Below are 19,262 nucleotides of genomic sequence, written 5' to 3' on the forward strand. Positions count from 1 at the left end.
CCTTGCAAGTTTGGAGTCTTTAATGACTTTTTGACTTTCATTTTTTAGACAAAAATTTTTTTTAATTTAGATACTTTTAAGTTCCTTAATTTTGAAAAGTCGAGAAGAGAAAGAAAAATGCCAGTTTCTTATAAACTTGGGTATGTGGTTAGAGCCTTGGCATTTCTTAAGTCGTCTAGAGCTGGTTGGTCTCTTTTGTGGATGCAGCCACTTCAGGTTGCACATAAGGTAGAGGGAGATTAAATGACTTGCCTGGTTAAGTTGCAGTTTATTACACCACCTGGACTGCAACTGAGATTTCTGATGCAAAGGCTGACGTTCTTTGTGATTCCCTGAGACACCTCACTATGGTCATATTTAAGCTTATAATTTGATTTCAAAATTATTTAGCCAGTTCCTGATACAGTAAGGCAACAAAAGATAGAATGCAACGGATGTTACCGTATTTTGTGAATTGTGAATTTTTTGAAGTGTGCTCTGATATCAAAATTATATCTGACTTGTGTTTAGCCAATCACAAGAGAGTTTTATAATAACTCTCATCAAATTGTTTACAGTGCAGAATGCTGGAAACTGACTAACTCTTGGGGATGATGGTCAGGGGAAGAGAGGAGTAGAGAGACTTTCACTAAATTGGTTAGTAGAGTTGTTCAGAATTTATTAAATGATGATTAGTCATCCTCTTTATTTTGGATGTGCACATAATCACAGGGGAGGTGGGAGGTATTGGCTTTGGTCTCTGCTGAGACACGATATTGTGTAGAATATTCAGGGGAGAAGTAGTTTTATAGCAGATCCTTAGGTTCCCAGTTAAACATCTGTAAGTAGTAACAGTGAATACAGATGAAAACATTTGTAACCAAAAGATAGCTTTGAAATACCAAATCTGAGGGCATAGGAACGAGAGGAGTCTCTAAAGTGTATTTTTTTCCCAAACGCTGCCTCACACCCTGGCATCAGTGGGCATGAGCACGCACCCCGCCATGGACATTCAGCCACGTTCCGTGAGAAGCCAGTTAGTTCATTATGTTTATGGTTCATAAATAATAAGCTACTGACATGCAGCCCATACTCACTTCACAGTATGATTTCTGACTGAAATATTTTACCTCTATCCAAAAATGTATACTGTGTTGCACGGTGATTTAGTAGCAAAACCAATAGGCTCAGTCACTAGTTTAGATGACCTTGGGCCACTTACTTAATTTTACCAATTTAAAAAGGAAGGATTCTATCTATAGTGAAGGGATGTTGAAAGGGTTCAGTCATATCATGTATGTAAATTATAGTATAGTGCCTGCTCCATAAATAATATACAGTAAGTTGTAAGCTTGTACTTTTGTATTAATATAATATCTTCCTAAAAATTCTTCTTCGAATCAAAATATCCAGTTAATATAATAAGAAACAGACTAGGCTATGTATTACCTAGTAGCAAAGGAGCTTTAGCACCTTGATGAAAGGGGACATTATTTGGCCAACATCTTAACTGAGTTAAAAGAAGGGAAAGAAGAGCAAGGGAAAGAGATTAGGAGATGGGTGGGAGCAGGGACAGGATTAAACAGGGTTGTCAGGGTGGGCTTCCTTGAGAAGACTAGATTTTTTTTAATCTATTTTATTCAAGTTACAATGTTGTGTTAATTTCTGCTATATAGCAAAGTGACTCAGTTATACACGTATATACACATTCTTTTTCATATTCTTTTCCATTATTGGTTATCACAGGGTATTGAATATAGTTCCCTATGTTCTACAGTAGGAACTTGTGGTTTATCCATTTTGTATATAAAGTTTTCTTCTACTAATCCCAAACTCCCAATCCATCTCTCCCCCACTCCCCTTCCCCCTTGGCAACCACAAGTCTGTTCTCCGTGGAGAAGACCAGATTTTGAGCAGCACCTTGAAGGAAGTGATAGAGTTAGCCAGAGAGATGAGACAAGAGTGAGGGAGAGAGAAGAGGATAATAGGAAATCAGTAGTGGAGCCTGGAGAAAACTGGAATTTATGGGGCCTTATTGAACATTGGAAGAAGTTGGGCTTTCCTCCAACTAAGAGTAAAGTGGGAGCTCTCACAGGGTTTGGAAAAGAGCAGTGTCATCATCTGATTTGTGCTTTTAAAGGATCTGATTGCAAGGTTGAAAATAAAAGGGAGGGAAAAGATAGAAGCAGGTGACTATTAGGAGGTAACTGCAGTGATCAAGGCAAGAGATGATGGTGCTAGAATCAGCCATTAGAAGGTGCGAGGTGGTTGGAGACTATATATGGAAGTTAAGCCGATAGGATTTCCTGGTAGACTGGATGTGGGGAGTGGGAGAAAGAGAAGACTCAGGGGTGACTTTAAGGATTTTTTTCTGTGCAAACAAAAGCATTGAGCTGTCATCAGCTAGAGATGGGGAGAGCTAGATTGGAGCTAGTTTTAAGATGTCTACCAGACATGTAAGTAGAAATATTGAGGGGGTAGCTCGATATGCCAGGTTGGAATAAGGAGAGAGAGCTGAGCTAAATATAGAAGGACTGTGGAACTCTTACATTCAGAGATCAGGGAGAAAAGGAAGAACCAGCAACAAAGGCTGAGAAGGAGCAGCTATGATAGGAGGAAGGGCTATGGCTGGGGAGGAAGCTTATCAAGGAGTGATCAGCTGTGTCCCAGTTGAGGACTGAGAAGTTACCATTGGATTCAGCAACCTGAAGGTTATTCTTGACTATGACAAGAGCATTTTCATGTGAAGTGGTGAGGAAAAGTTTTTAATGGAGTGAATTGAGAGAAAGCAGTGTGCTGTATTTACAACCCAGTTCACAAGAGCAGAATTGTCATTGGTGACATGATTTTCCAAAGTGGTGAATAATTTTTAATAAAGTTCCATACCAAACAAAGTGGAACATTCCCTCGCCATACACAGTAATTGCATTTCTGGGAATTTCAGTGTATAATAAAATCTTGTGTTTCAGTGTATTAAAAATACCTTGTGTTTGCAGGACAAGGTTAGTTCTGACTCAGACCATTATTAAACAAGTTTTTCACGCATATGAATCTCCAGTGGGGCATTTGAAAGTTGGATGGGGTAAGAGACGATTCTTTGTTGTGTAGAACTGTCCCACATGTAATTGGATATACAGCATACGTACCCACCAGGAAAATACCAGCCATATCCCCCAATCATTGTGACACCAACAAATTTCCAAAATGCTCCTTAAGGAGATAGTCCACTTGTATAGAGGACCACTATCCTAGATCTAGAGAGTTACCTGTTATGGCTTCAGTGGGAAACAGATGGCAAACTCAAAAGGGTAATTGAAGAGAGTTTAGTAAAAGGACTGTTTTCAAATGGGTAGAGATCAGGGAAACTCGAGAAATAAGTGAAGTACATTAGGGCTTACAGCCTAGAAGCTATTATCACATCTAGGTCTGAAGGAGCAAGAGGAGGAAGAAGTTACCAGAGCACAGTGAGATCTATGTCTATAGGAGAGAGGACTCAAAAGGGGGTGTGGTCTTCACTAAGAGAATGCCACCTCTGCCATCCTGTGGCCCAGCAAGAAGGATGCTACAGTAGAAAAATACCCTGACCTCTCTGCTTCTGCTGTCTGTTCTTCTGCCCATGCCTCTACTGGCCCAGCTGAAGCAGAGGGCCAGGGGAATCTGGTGGATGCAGTCTAGAGCATCAGCCTCCAAGGCCCAGAGCAGTGGAGAGGGTAGAGCGGCAAATGGAGAAGACCTAGGTTACTTCACTTTGTTTTCTTAGGTGTGCTAGAGAAATTCTCATTTGGCCCTTTAATAAAGGAATGCAATATTTTATTGCCTGTATAGACTCTATTTATTTTACAGCATACACTAATATTTTTTGTTGTTTAAAGGCTCTGGAAAAAAAAATAAAGGCTCTGGGAACCAAGGGATATAATCATTCTTTGAGGTCTTATCAAACATTCGTATTCAATTATATCATGATATTGATCCAAAATTATTTTTGTTACCCTGTTAACAACAGATAAAGCCTAATAAAAAGCGACTGTTAATGTAACACTTGAACATTTTTGTTTCCCTCTAAAACAGTGAAGAATTAACTGTAAATGTAAATGAATTTGTAATGTAATTACATGAGAATGTAATTTCATGTAAATGAAAAGAGTGATAACATATTTGTTCTTGTCAGTATCGCCACGTCCAGATCAGGGAAGAAAAGAAAAATAGGAAAAAGAAAGAAAAATGGAGCAGAAGCATACAACGAGGACAGTATTGTAATTATCACCAGGATAAACAAAGAACTATTGCAGAGCACAACATATGATGCAGGCCAGCCAGTCAACGAGGAAAAAACAAAAAAAAGCAAAAATAAACAAACAAACAAAAAACAATGTTAAGATTACAGAAAAATAGTAAAAAAGGAAAACTTTGAGCCACGTGCACATATGCATTTAAATCTGTACTGTGGCTTATCAGAGACTCCCTGAGGGACTGTTCTGTATAAACCCTAACACATAGGTCAGATTCACACACACACACACACACACACACAGATACATCCATTTTATATGAAGAATGCTGTATCCTCTGACACCATGAGTTCTCTCAATATATTCAAAAAGTATTTTCATTTATACTGTTAAAAAACAAAGAAAAGGGAGGGAGAGAATTACAACTATTATTATCTAGTTAATGCAAGCAGAAAAACAAGCATGTTTGGATTAAAATGACAAAATAATATTTCCAAAATCAATCATTGGGACCTGAATGACTCTAATTAGACATCCACACAGCCTCAGTTCCCTCCATGTTTGCAACTCTCTCATTGGAGATATAGGTCTTGCCATTTGTCAGTGTCAGTATATCCCAAAATGTGAAGTGTAATGTGTATTCTGAACTATCATTTTAAAATGTGAATTATTGAATGATAGATGCTCTGTTGAATCCTGTATCTTAAAATGTCTATTATCTTTAGAGTTACTTTCGAAAGACAGACTTTTAAAAATAATAAGTATATGTGCTATTCACATGCCTGGAGATGATTTTATATCATTAAACTTCTGCATAAATATGCTTCAATAAGCAATTAAACCAAAAGCTCTGGTTTGCATTTTAATCCTCTTTCTCTGTGAAGTCATCACAATCATGTACTTTTGATCTTGCAGTCATTTCTGGCACCAGATTCAGATATCACAAATGAACAATTACTACTTAATAGAATGGAATTCAAAGACAATGGAGTCTAATGAAATGGGGCTTTGTTTTAAACAAAAGTGAAACGTTTTCTAATAGTTGCAAAGAAAGAGTTCTAAGCACATTAAAGAAATCAACTTATGATCTGAACATCTTGAGAGCTCTTCTTAATGGTCTTCTAGAAAGCCGTTTGGAATTTGAAATTTTTCTTGGAAAAGTAAGGCTGTCTGTACTTAGAGGGCTCTGTTTCTGTTCGTTTCTTTTACCCATGCTTTTTTTTCCTGCTCCTACAGGCTGTTCCACCTCCCAACTTTGAGATGCCAGTCTCCATCCCAGTGTCCAGCCACAACAGTTTGGTATACAGCAACCCCGTCAGCTCACTGGGAAACCCCAACCTTTTGCCACTGGCCCACCCTTCTCTGCAGAGGAATAGTATGTCTCCTGGTGTAACACATCGACCTCCGAGTGCAGGTAACACAGGTATGTCCTCATAAGAACTCAATAGTAACAAATCATTGGAAGGAGCCACCCTTGGCAAAAAAAAAAGACTGTTTTACCTGCAAGATGTTGAGTTTTCCAGTTCTCCATTTGTTATGTTTCTTCATTGCTTAATACCCATCCCCAGCTAGGTCTTCCACTGGATAAAACCTAACCCAGTGAGCATATCTTTCAAAATCTTTCATAATCTGTAGTTTATCTATTGAGCCTATCGGTCAACAGTCTCCTCATGTGGCTATATTTTAACCATATACTTTCTCAAACAGAACATCAAATATCCTGTCTCCATGCTTTTGCTCATTCTCATCTCCTCCCTAAAATGCCATTTTCCCTCTTCCTTCTAGCCAGATTATCACCTTTTCTGTGAAACCTTCCCGTGTGTCCTCTGATGGCATTTATCTCATTTAATTATTTATTATTTTAGTTAATTTTTATCTATAGTAACTTATAGCACAAAGGATTTAAGGCAGAGAGGGAATGTAACAGGATAGCATAGTTTATAAGAACTGTGAATGAAAAACAAAACTGGGACTTCCCTGGTGGCGCAGTGGTTAAGAATCTGCCTGCCAGTGCAGGGGACATGGGTTCAATCCCTGGTCCAAGAAGATCCCACATGCCTCGGAGCAAATAAGCCCGTGAGCCACAGCTACTGAAGCTCACATGCCTAGAGCATGTGCTCCGCAACAAAAGAAGCCACTGCACTGAGAAGCCCACGCACCTCAACGAAGGGTAGCCTCCGCTTGCCACAACTAGAGTAAGCCCGCACACAGCAATGAAGACCCAACACAGCCAATTGAGTAATGAATTAAGTCAGAAGTGACGTTAAGAGTACATCACAGGGACATATACACCTGCCACAAATTTGTGTCTACACTTCTAGGATATCCTTATGGTTGTACAATTCACAGTGTCCCAGAGAAAAGAAATCATCACTTAGGAAAAGTTCAACCATTCTTAGTACTCAGATCAAGTGTTACACAGTTTGATGTACTGTACTGAGTGTGTGTCCATTTCCCCCACTGAACTTACAGAACCTTGAGGGGAAGAATGTCCTCTTGATTTGTCAGACTCACAGTAGGAACTAAGTAAATGTGAGTTGAATATAACTAAACAATTCCTTCATATTTCTAAAATAAGCACCAAAAATCATTGTATTTCTAAATCGTATACAACAAATCATTATATATTTACATTTTATTTCTTAAAAAGCTCTTAATAGAAAACTTTTAATATGTCTTAGACACACTTTTTATTAAAAGCAATTTATTCACAGGATTTTTCCTTTCTAGAATACTTGAATATCTGCCTTAGAATTAAATGTGTATTACTTTCTAGTACAGAAGCTTCATGTAGAGAATACAACCAAAATCAGCCACATTAAAAAAAATCTTGATAAATCTTGAATCTGAGAGATGTGTATAAAGGATTTATTATGCTATTCTCTCTACTTCTGAATATGTTGAAATTTTTAATAAGGATTTTCTTAACCATATGTATTCCTTTCAGATCATACTCAGATGCTATTGAATCTCCTATTTGATGAACCCATGCTCATTTATTTTTAAAAATCTCATAGCTTATTTCTAAAATATTTATTTGATTGGAAATAATAAACATTTTCCTAAAATGTAATGAACATTTTCTTCTAATTCCAAACCCAGAACCAAATAATAATTATAGCAATTAGAAAATAATCTAGCTGATATTCTGTTCTTTTGGCTAAACTTTGTTCCTTAAAAAATAAAAATAATTTTTATATTCAGCATCTTTTTGAAACATCCCAACTCTCATAAATAAACATTGCCAAATTCTAACCTACTTTCTTAAGCTAAGCAGTGAATAAACATATGTTTCCAAATTTGTGGCCAGTAAAACTTGTTATTCCATCAGTAAGTAAAATTCAGGTAGTAAATGAGATCACTCACTGTTAGAAGATTCATGAAATGACCGAAGTTCTAGACAATTAGCATCGCACAGAATTAATTGTATAAAATATATATACAAAGAATTAAACATTAAATATATGGTGATTTGAGCATAAAGTAAACCTAACTCCTTTCCTTCACTTACTAGAAAATATCATCTTAGCAAAAACTAGACTTGGAAATATAATAAAAATTTAGAGACCAGTCAAAGACTAGATTTTTTAAATGTAATATCTCTTAGAAAAAAAGATTCTGCAAAATGTCAGTGATTGAATGTATTTTTAATGTTTGAGCACAGCATGTCACAGTGAAACAAATGTCAGCCATCCGACCTTAATACTTGACAATTTTAGGACTCTTGGGAGAGGACAGAGTACTAAGCTCACTAAAGGTAAAGTGTGTTGTTCTATGGGCCTTTAGCCTTTCTCCTTTTGATCTCCCTCTTTCATCCATAGGTGGTCTGATGGGTGGAGACCTCACATCCGGTGCAGGCACCAGTGCAGGTGAGTGGAGACTTCAGTACTATAGTATGTTTCATTGTTTAAGGTTCCTTTACTTGGTAATTTGCAGAAGTCTTTTGAACAAAGGAAAGTTGATAGGTCAGTGAGAGGCATGGGAAAATGGCCCCAATAATTTCTAAAGCACTTTTATGAAGTGGGAGTGGTTGGATAGTAACTCAGAAGACTATTTATTGACTAGACCTTTCCTTAATAAACCTTCAACTAGTCAGCATAATCAGAATTGGGGTTATGATCAAATCAGTTTAATCCTAGGTACCATCTGTGGCCACAAAAGTACCTTTAACAAGCCTTGCTGATCACGTTCTTTGTTAATCATTTCACGGTAAATGTGAATCACTTTCTACACAAAGCACCAAACTCCTGTACACTTCTAAAGGAGACTCCATAATGAAAAGGAAGGAGTGAGATTATAACCATTCAGTAATACTGTTAGTAAAATACATACGGCATTAAAGTGAGTTCTTAGAGAATATGAACACAGTGTACCCCTCAGAAAGAAAAGCACCTTAAATATAGTTCAGCTCTTAAGAACTTCTTCCATTATGGCCAATTTCTCATAGTCACACTGCTCCAGGGTTCCATATTAATTCATATTACTTTGATTATTGAGATACTGATGTCATTTCCAATGCAGAGGTAAGGGCACAGTATTTTCTAATGCTAACCGCCATTCACTATTGGCATAACAAATAACCATGGTAATTCCTACAGCTGGAACATGCTATACATTTAAAATAGTAGGAGACAGGCATGATAACACAAGGTTATGTTTGAAATGTCAAAAAAATTCAAGTTTATTGAAATATCTATGGACAGCCTAATTAAAATATTTTGTCAGGTTCAACTATAATAGCCTGCTAATTATAAGAAAGAAGATTTTTAAAAATTGGCATATAAAAACATTTTTATAAATATATCCATTTGGGAGTAATGTTTCTTATTTCTGCTATTGGCTCTTCACTAATTCAGTGAGTAATGAAGGAAAAGTATTAGAGCTACACAGTGAATTAACAAACAGAATCAATGGTACTAGCTTCCGATTTTATCTAGCTTTTAAAAATTAGGTAGAGTTAAATTAATGAGTAGACTGAATATACCATTTTGTTGGACATTGAAACAAAGTACTCATTTCTTTCCTCTTAAAAAATACTTTATGGGGGGGACTCGAGGGGGGGGAGTCAAGGAAGGGAGGGAATACGGGGATATGTGTATAAAAACAGATGATTGAACCTGGTGTACCCCCCCCAAAAAAAAAAATAAATAAATAAAAATTAAAAAAAATAAAACTTTATGGTTTGTAGCCTGAAAGTTACAGAATCAAGTGAAAGCTAGACCACTGTATCTTGCATTCAAGTCTCTGCCAAACACTATGGGTAGAGAGGGTGCTGGGGGCTGCAAAACTGGGTTATCTCAAAGACCAAGAAAAAGATAAATAAGAAAAGAGGTTTAGATGTTATGATATTTTATCCAGTATCTCGATGCATCAGTTTGCTTGCTTGTATGGAAACAGCCAGTAGTGGTGATGAAAGTTATTAGAAGTAGTAAAAAAAAAAAAAAAGCATGTGGGGTTGGGGGGATGGGTAACTCATCTTTGATGAACGTGGCCTCTTGTTACTGCTTAATAGCTAGAGTGCTTTTGAATCCTGTATTGAAAATAAGTGTTGTTCAATTATGCTGTCATTGTCAATTCCCTGACAGTCCGCTAAGTTAAATGGCCCTCTGGGAACAAAGAAGACACTCAGTCTTGTAAGCATAAAAGTTAGCCACATATAGGCTATAGTGTCATTGAACTAAAAAAAAATCTTACAGGCTTAGCAGATTCATTCCCCTACTTCTGGACTCTGCCATAGCACAAGAATCTTCTACTTCAAAAATAGAAGGAAATAAAAAAAACAAAAGCACTCTGTTGCCCCACCTTGCTGATAATAAACATCGTATCTTGTAGCCATGAGCATATAATTGTCACAGTTTCTGTATAGCTATGAAAGAGTTACTTCCCCACTTTTTAAAAATAGAGGAAGAAGCTCTTTCTAACCCTGGTTCCACAGAACACCTGTTGCAGATGCCACTGAGTCTTGAGTTTAGCTGCTGTGTCCTGCTCACAGGCTCAGCCGCCTGCCCCTTCTTTCTCATGCCGGCCAGTATCATATGTCAGAGATGAATATATCAGTGCTGATGTCAGAGAATCACATAACACCAAGGCAAACAAGGCCAGCCAGAATGTCTCTACATTTTCAGAACAGAAAACTAATGCAAAATGGCCAAAAGATGTCTTCCAAATTTTGAATATTGTCGTTGAAATTCAAGGTCTCAAAGTTAGAAACTCTGAGGTCAAGTGGCAAGCCTCTGCAATTAAGTTAAATATTTTTCAGCCTGTAATTTTTTTCAAAATCTTGTCATTTTAACTTGTAAAAAGGGTCTCATGAGGGAAGGAAGTAAATTAGACATTTATTGTGTTCTTATAAATACCAAGAGACCAAAGAGGTAAGCATGCTTGCTATACCTGTCCCTCATCCCACCATCCAGTGAATCATCAAGTCTTACCAACTTTGCCTCCAAGGTATTTCCTAAAGCTACCGCTTTGTCTCCATCACTATCCCACAGCCCTGGTTCAGAGTTATAGCAACACTCCAGAACTATTTCCAGAGATCCCTAATTCATCTCCCAGCTTCACACTGCATCCCATTCCAGTCTCCCCCCGTGACTCATTAGTCTTTATCAAAGCCTTAAACTAATTGTAGGTCACCATTCAGATGCTTAAACTCCAGCAATGGTTTCCCAGCTCTTTCTGAACTAACCACGAGCCTCTTATCTCTGGCCCTTCCCTACTCTCCAGTCGTCAACTGTCTCACTTATGCCACTGCCATCAAAAACCCTGCACTCCAACTCTAATAAAAGCAAACATTTAAATTGCTCTTACTGTGTAATTTACAGAAAATAACTCATTTATTTGCATAGCAGCCCTTTAATGTAGATATTCATATTAATGCCCTTTCTGTAGTTGGGGGAATTGAAGCACAGAGAGGTGAAGTAATGGCCCAAGGTGGAACCAGGCAGTCTGTCTCCAGAGTCCATGCTCTTAACTGCATTGTGCTGCCACTTTGCAAACAGTGTCAAGGCTTCTTGCCTTTGTGTGTGCATTCCTGGAACTCTGCTGCTAAGCACTCCTTGTCATCCCTGAGAATTCAGTTCAACCATTCAGGAAATCCTTTCCTGACTCTTCAAGAAGGAATTATACACCTCTTCTTGATTCTCTCTTGGCAGCTTGTGCCTACCTTATTTATCTCCTTGTATTGTAATTGCAATATCTAGGCACACATCTCTCTCCTGGACACATCCATCTGGGGGCCAAATGTGCCTTATTCAGTTTGTATTCCCAGTTCAAGATATAAGTGAGAGGACGTGGGAGATATTCAGTAAATTTTTGTTAGCTGAATAAAGGAAAAGTTGATTTTCTAGACATAAGTTTTTAATATTGTTTATGTGAAAAAAGAAAGAATACTTCAAAGAAATAATGTCATTTTAAATACAAAAAGATACACCCTTGATCTGTAATTCACAAAAATAATGTATTCTTCTGATACTGTGTATAATGAAGAGCGAATTATTTGATTAAATGGCTGAGTGCTGTTGACCAATAAAATTTTACTAACTTTAACATACTTAATGGAGAACCTAAAGAGCTGATATGTAGCAGTAAATGAAATGTGGGGTGGTACCTCAGACCATCACAATTCCCTCTTAAAATAATGACCCTCTTATTGCTTAAGTTGAAGTCGTTTCAGAGATGAAGGCAAGTGGTGATAAAGAAGAAGCAGGGTGGGCTTGTACTTTTGATGTAAGGGAAACATACAGCAAGTCATTATAATACATTAGTAATAGTGACGTTTGAAGGTTTCAGTTGGCAGTTATTCATCCGCTATTTAATCCGTTCTTTCAAGAGCCAAAATGAAAAGTCACTGCTTTTAAAATTACATTTTATCATATCTCTGTACGTTAAAGCTTTTAACATACTAATCTTAGTGGTTACAGATGATTGTGAGATCAAGTTCAATTGAGTTTTTGTAATCATTAGATTTAATGGAAATAGTAATTAGCACAGCAATGCCTTATGTTGGATTACTCACTTTCCTATTGGTACCTTTTGTTTTCGCTTTGATAACATAGTTGCTTTTTTACTGAGTCGAGAGTACCAGTTTGCTCAATGATATACTGTTTCCTGATTGAGACCAAAAACAGGGGGTGGGAAAGCAGAAAGAAAACCCTGTAGGAATCTCTTTGAAAGTTTAGGAGAATTCCACAGTCTACATAGTTATTTGACAATAAGGCAAAGGATATTTATGTATATTGGTTGATAATGTTAATTGGCATTTATTGTAAATTAGATATAATTTTATATAAAAAGAAACTAACAGCTGTTTCCTTATTTTGATTGTTAATTGTTTACTATTTTATGTGTTTGCTTGTCAAGCATTGTCACTTCTGGAATGCTTAATTTATATCAGCTAAATACATGGAGCCTTGGTGATGTCAGTGTACTCCCATGGATAAGCCACTGAGTGGTGGCTGAGTAAGGAGGCCTGGCTTCCAGACTCTGAAAAGACTCCATCCAGCAAGACTTTGGGCCATGACTTTGAGCCTCTGAACTTAACACTCCCATTACGGATGAGACACAAAAATCTTTAGAGTCCATGTACATACAATGCTTTATGATCATATAATCATAAAACTTTACTAACATGACTTTTTTGTAATTCATTTAGCATTGGAAAAGAAAAATTTAGCATATTATAAAACATAACTAAATGAAAAGAGGAAAAGGTCATACGATGTTTATTCTGTACCAGTACCATTGCTTTGCAAGTATTTGTTTTTAAGAATACTTATCAAAAATTTCTTGGCTGACTTTATCAACCAAACAGAGTTCTCTGCAGTGATTTAAAATATCAGTGAAGTGGTTAAAAATTGATTTTAAAAGGATTGGCTTTAACAAGTTTATAGTTTTGTTGCCTAACAAAACACAAATTCAGAATGCAATATGCAAGAAAAGGAGACTGATACCATTTAGTTATTCTCAAATAAGAAAACTTTTTTGTTAGTATAAAAATACAAATTTATATTGCTTTTTAAAAAATTGTTAAACAGCCAGTGAAAAAAATCTAAGTTAATAGTTGGATTCTTTTAAAATATTATGTTAGTTTGAATTGTCCTAAATAAAAATTCTGAACTTATTTGCAGCTTTACCTTGGAAGTTCACCCAAAACATAAGTAAAGATCCAACAGCATTGCTTTATTATTATCTGTGCAGTTAAGTAACGATGATATTTTTAACCCAAACCAAGGTTATGTAGATTTATTAAAAGGAAAAAAATGCTGTCTTCTAGTTGGGTAATCTACAGCCTGTGATAATCAGCCACTGCTAAGAAAATCCGTGTCCACTTCCCACATACAAGACCTGGAAGATTATAGCTAAAGCAGTACCTTGACACCATTCTCTAGGGGCCAATGTTGAAGTGGAAGAGGCAGGTCAAAGAGGAGATGAATGTTACAGGCTAAGTCAGGACACCATCAGCTTTCAAACCCTTTGGTTTGACTTGATTCTTAAGGAGTTTGATGCCCAGAGGGAAAAAAAAAATTTCAGATTATAACTTCCCTAGAGAGTGTTTCAGCAGATATTAGAGTCTTTGGTACATCATGATTTCTGACCTCACAAATTGTATCCTTTTTAACACCTGTCTTTGTATTCAGTAAAGCAATGTGAAAATTGGCCTCTTCACTCATATCCCACTGATTTAACCTAAGAGTGTGGTAGATAATAAAACTTTGGTCTTTTTAATATTAATTCAAGCAGTTAACATTTCTTACTAAAATATTAGTTTTATTCAACATTTGCCTTTTTTCTCTTAGCATTTTTTTTTCCTTGTCCTCGCAGAGTGTTGGTTTCTCTCTTTCCTGTTTTTGACATCGCCATAAGGTTTTATTTGGAGATAACACAGAAGGAAAAGCTCTTTTCAAAATCATTAGTGATATGAAACTATGCATCAATAGACCCCAGATCCTGACGGAGGGATGTGGTTAAAAAACCCCTCTTGGAAATCAATGTTTTACCTACCAGGGACTTTTCGGGGCTTCAAGGCTGTCAGCCAAGAGTGTAATTTGCTGTTTTTAGACAAACCTTTGCCAGTCTTAAATTTTAGTTAGGCTCATATAGTATGTTTCACTTGAATTTCAGTTCTAGGAGTGTATAGTCATGAAACAGTCTCATGGTTGAAAGATCAAATCAAATATATTCCTTTAGTTTACTTTATACTAAAAGGAAACTATGTTGTACCAAAACTTTGGCTAAACAGTTTCAATGTATCATCTACAGATGTGTCCATAGGGTGCTAAGTAAGTATTCACTAGGTTTATTTATTATTGACCATTTCAGTTATTTAACTGAATTTAATAGCTACTTGGTAACTATCTTGCTAAACACTATGCCCCCCTTTCACAATTTTTTGACCTTGACTCCACTTACAACTTCTAGCTATGGCAAAGAACTGCTTTGTTGTATTTGTAGTGTGAGAGGGGGAAAAAAATCCCTGCTATATTAGGTTATTATAATATAGTAGTTAATAGCAAATCTAAATCTGTGGTCAATTTACATATTCAAACATGATAACATTAATTTACATAGCAATCATGGAAAAAAACCTTTAGTATTAAGCAACTCAGAGAAAAACTGTAAAATCATGGAGCAAAAGTTTTGCTCAAGCAGTAACTTAGGAAAATATTCTAAAGGCAGATATTCAGAATAATAAAATAACCAGGAGAAATACATGATATACAAGTCACTTTAGAGATGACATTGCCCTTGGAAAGTCTGTGAATTCCCATTTTGCAGGATTGTGAAAATTAAATGAGATCATCGATGCGAGGCAGCACCTAGCACAGTGTCTGCCCTAGAGTAAGTGCTTGTGAATAAATGTTGGCTCCTGTTAGTATTATAATTATCTATATCCTTGACTTCCTAAGCAAAAAAACAGAGCGTAGTTTAATCTAGTCCCAGTAATATTTATTAGATGCACAGGGCGTGAGAAGTGCACTAGCGGGCCTCAAGAGGTGCCTGTCGCGGCCCCTACCCTCAAGGGTGGGAGTAGAGAGGAGATATTAATAAATCTGAGGCAGAAAAGGAGCACAGTGCGGTACAGTGCAACACATTTCATATGAACATTATCATCTTCTGATGTGTTTGCAGCAGTTGTGTAAATGTTAAAACCACAAGTAATTATTCTTTCTCTTCTGTCACGTTCTCTCTAATTTGAACTGTCTCAATATTTTTGTTTATAAAAATGACTGAAAGAATGAGCAATTGTGTCAATAATGAAGACACCCCCTCATTTTTTAGCAAAGAGACAGCCCCCAAACCGTAAGAAGTGAACAATTAAGTGAGTCATAAATCTATCTATCATTCATTGTTAAGTGGAACTTTTTTTAAGATAGCAAGGTTCCATATCATTTTTATGGTACCATGAAAAACTATCCCTTCAGCAAGTCAGTACTCAGAACAGAAGGACATTTTGAGTGCCTTTGTGCACTGGAAACATCAGATTGTCAATTTCTTTCTTATTTGCAAATGGAGCCTTTATTCTGAGAGAAGGAGACATTCAAGGATGCATTCTAAATCTGAAACATCTGGCTTTTGTAATAATGTAGTGGAAGCAGCTTATGCTTTGGATTCAAATCAAAGCTCTCCCACTTACTGACAAGTCTCAGAAACTCACGGAACCTCAGTTTCCTCATCTGTCAAAAATTGGGATGATAATGCATGACCCATGTGACTTTCAGGAAAATGAGAGTGGTCTGCCAACACAAACCTGCTTTATAACACAGACTCCAATCTTTGGAAAAACAACTCAGTAATAAGTAAAAATTCTTTACTTCTGCCCCACAATCCAGAGCCCACTGTATGTGCTGAATGTTTAAAGTTCTAGTTGGTAGATAGACTGTTAATTTCACTAAAGATACTAAACAAAACACATCCAAGAAACATCAAGGACGAGTGGGGTAGATAGGAAATCCATGAAGGTCTGGTTCAGCATCAGGGTGACATGGTCAAGCAAAAGAGACAAGTCTCTTTTTAGAACGTCTGCTGCCCTCTAACTGGTATAGCCAAGAATAGTCTTGGCTTGGGTGTATTCTTTGGGTATTTTTCTAAGAATACACCACAAAAGGCACTGAGGTTTCACAGGAGTTTCTTCTTAGTCTAACATTATGCATTACTATATTATTTCCCTGAGAAACCCCCAGATAGAGTGAAGAACTTGATTTTACTTTTAAGAGTCTGTAATCAGGAGTCTTTAGCTGGATAAGAATCAGAAATCTAATTTGCCCCCATTCTGCAGTAGGCATATTGAAATTTTCAGCATTCCCAGATTTATGACCTCCAAATGTTTTGTGGTTGCCTCTTCCCTTAGAGCCATCCCATGAAAAAAATCTCCTTTCCCCTCAAAAACACAAACAAAAAAAAAAACTGATTGTGATTTACAACAGCTGAATAACTTACAGTTGCTAGTACTTTTAACAGCATTTCAGACATTCAGGGCAAAGTGAATATAAGACTAAAGTCTAGAAGGTCATAATTTTTTTCCACCAAAAACTATTTTAGGTGCGTTGCTTCCAGTAGAGCAGTGGGTTGTATGAGCAAGTTTACTGTGTACAATTAAAATTACATGAAAAGACGTAGGTTTATTTGAGACACAAAACAATGTCCTGATTTTGGAAACTAACTTACCTTAAAACTTCTAAAAAGTCAACTGTAAAATTAATTGATAGTAGTGAACATTATTATATATGTAACATCTCTAGTTTATTAGCAAGACTCTGTGCTGTAAATGTTTTCAAAATTGTTCTGTTGAAAGAGAAAAAAAAAAAAAAACCTAAGTGGGCAAAACATTTTACTGAAGTAAAAACAGAAAATCAATACGTCAGAGGTTCAGCTGTATGTTCAACCTAATGTTTTCCTGTAGCAGTTTGCTCCAAATTCCCCAAAATAAGATACCATTAACAAACTACTAAACAAAGTAATTTTTATAACCTGTATGTTAGAAATTATTTTCCAGATATCTAATAGCAGATACTATAAAATACAGGGCATTTCCCTATCATGTTGAGTGGTTCTGATGAAGCTGGTCTCTTAAATAAACGATAGGTAGGTAAACATCTTTGCCCTCTATTTCAGGGGAGAAGATTATTGACTAAAATATTACAAAATCTACCTTTAAAAGCATACTTAATCATCCGCTCGAAATAGCACACTGAAAGTTAAACAGCTGCTCTGGCATTTAGTGTAGCTAAACCCAATATTTCCTATTTGTAAATATTTATTTATCCAGAAGGAGACTAGAAATATGGTTTGGAACATCACCATTCTTTGCCCCTTATGTAAGTCCAGTGTCTTTTGAACCAGAATTGCTATTTTTGACGCCCAAGTTGACCATGTTCCACATCACCTCTAACTTAGGAGGCCCTCTGAGTCTCACATCCCTGACCTCACACTTTGTTTCCTCTCTTGCTTGATGCGTCTGTAATTTTAGGATGAGGTTTGACAGAGAGGGGTTTTCAAAATCTCAGAGTATGACTGATTCCAAGGAGCAGGGCCGTGTTATGCTTCAGAACATGGACTCTGGACACACGGCTGGCTTCAAACCATGGCTCAACTGGTTGATAGCTGTTTGACATTGGGCAAGTTACTGGACCTCTCTGTTCTTCAGTTTTCTCTTTTATGTAACACAGGGATACTCTAAGCACCTCACAGGGCTGTTGTTGTGAGGATTAAAGGTGTTTTATATCCATGTGTAATAGCAAACACTTACACTGCGTAGGTGCCTGTACTTTTCTGGGTACTTAAGGTGCATGCTTGATGTTGTTAATACTATTGGTAATTAATACTATATAAAATGCTTGCTGTTGTTAATATCGCATGGTCGCGTTGGTGATGGCTGCCTTGGGAGAGTCTGTGGGAGTCTCTGATTCAGATGACTTTTATGCTTCTCTCACACTAATGAAATCATTACTTAGCGCGTGAAAACCGAGGCTCAGTATAGTCCAAGGAACTCTAATGGAGACTCATGACTAGGAACTGGATTTATCTGCTTAATCCTCCTTTGTCCTCGATGCCCATCTGCCTTGTAAATCATGCCAACTCTGCTGCCTCATTCAGGCCGTTTCCTCATGTGTCGCCCGGCCGATGTGTCCTAACTAGCTTCCTTGTAACAGTCTAACCCATTAATGTATCCTTTCCACCGCCACTGTTGCTCTTTTCCCAACACACAGGTAATGATGCCCTTACTACTCACAATTTTGTTCATTTTCTATGGTATAAAAGTTTAGTAAAAATTTAGTATAAAGCCTCCAGTATAACGTTAACATGATCTGAGAGGCTTGTGTTAGCCAAGCCTGCTTTTCCAACTGCTGATAACTGCATCCTCTGAAATGACCTATATTTCACCTTCATAGGAATACTCATCCTTCTCAAACACAGTCGTGACTCTGAGATCTGTCATGAATTCCCTCTCTCCAGGAAGTCTCTCTCTGAACCATCTAATAAAACCCTATGCACTCTTAATTGCTACCCTTCTACCATTCTTTTTCCAAGGATATCATGCTGCCCAGCTTTTGGTAGAAAATTCTGTATGAGTAAATTATTATTGAAATTCATCTTGATATAGAGACAACCTGTGACAGTAAGCACTTGTCAGTGTAGAAGAAAAGATCCAGCGTCTCAGAGTTTTCTTTTTCATTAGGGAAAATTTCTACTTTGAGTCTACTGCTTGCAGCTAGCTAAGGTAATGTGCTTTGAAATGATTAACAGGTTGCAACAGATGAACAAGAAGCTTTAATTAACTCTCTATTAACAAATTTAATAGGTGGGCACTTGCATGATTTTCTGACTTTTATATGGTTGATAAGCAGTTTGTCTCAATGGTATGCTTGGTCATCAGTGTGTAATCATTATCTAAAATAGAAAATGTTCTCAAGTAGCAGAAAGAGGAGAGACCCTTGGTGTTTGAAATTAGCAAGTTACACATTACATTTTCAGTTCTCACCTCACATTATCTCAGTAATTTTGACTTTTAATCCCATTCCTCAATAATTCTGATTTTTTCAGCATAATCTTTGTATA

The 19,262-nt window shown here is 36.8% G+C and overlaps 1 protein-coding gene across 15 annotated transcripts in view; it reads left to right on the forward strand.

The window, feature by feature from the left end:
• Positions 1-19,262, forward strand: part of MEF2C (myocyte enhancer factor 2C) — a 163,517-nt gene that overhangs the window by 127,939 nt on the left and 16,316 nt on the right. For all 15 annotated transcript variants that reach the window (XM_057739499.1, XM_057739609.1, XM_057739507.1 and 12 more), the window contains 2 exons: positions 5,445-5,631; positions 8,030-8,077. In XM_057739499.1, the coding sequence (XP_057595482.1) occupies positions 5,445-5,631; positions 8,030-8,077 (235 nt within the window). The remainder of the gene's footprint in view (positions 1-5,444; positions 5,632-8,029; positions 8,078-19,262) is intronic.

The sequence above is a fragment of the Hippopotamus amphibius genome, chromosome 1 (genome assembly GCF_030028045.1).
Source record: "Hippopotamus amphibius kiboko isolate mHipAmp2 chromosome 1, mHipAmp2.hap2, whole genome shotgun sequence".
In the NCBI taxonomy this organism is placed as follows: Eukaryota; Metazoa; Chordata; class Mammalia; order Artiodactyla; family Hippopotamidae; genus Hippopotamus; species Hippopotamus amphibius.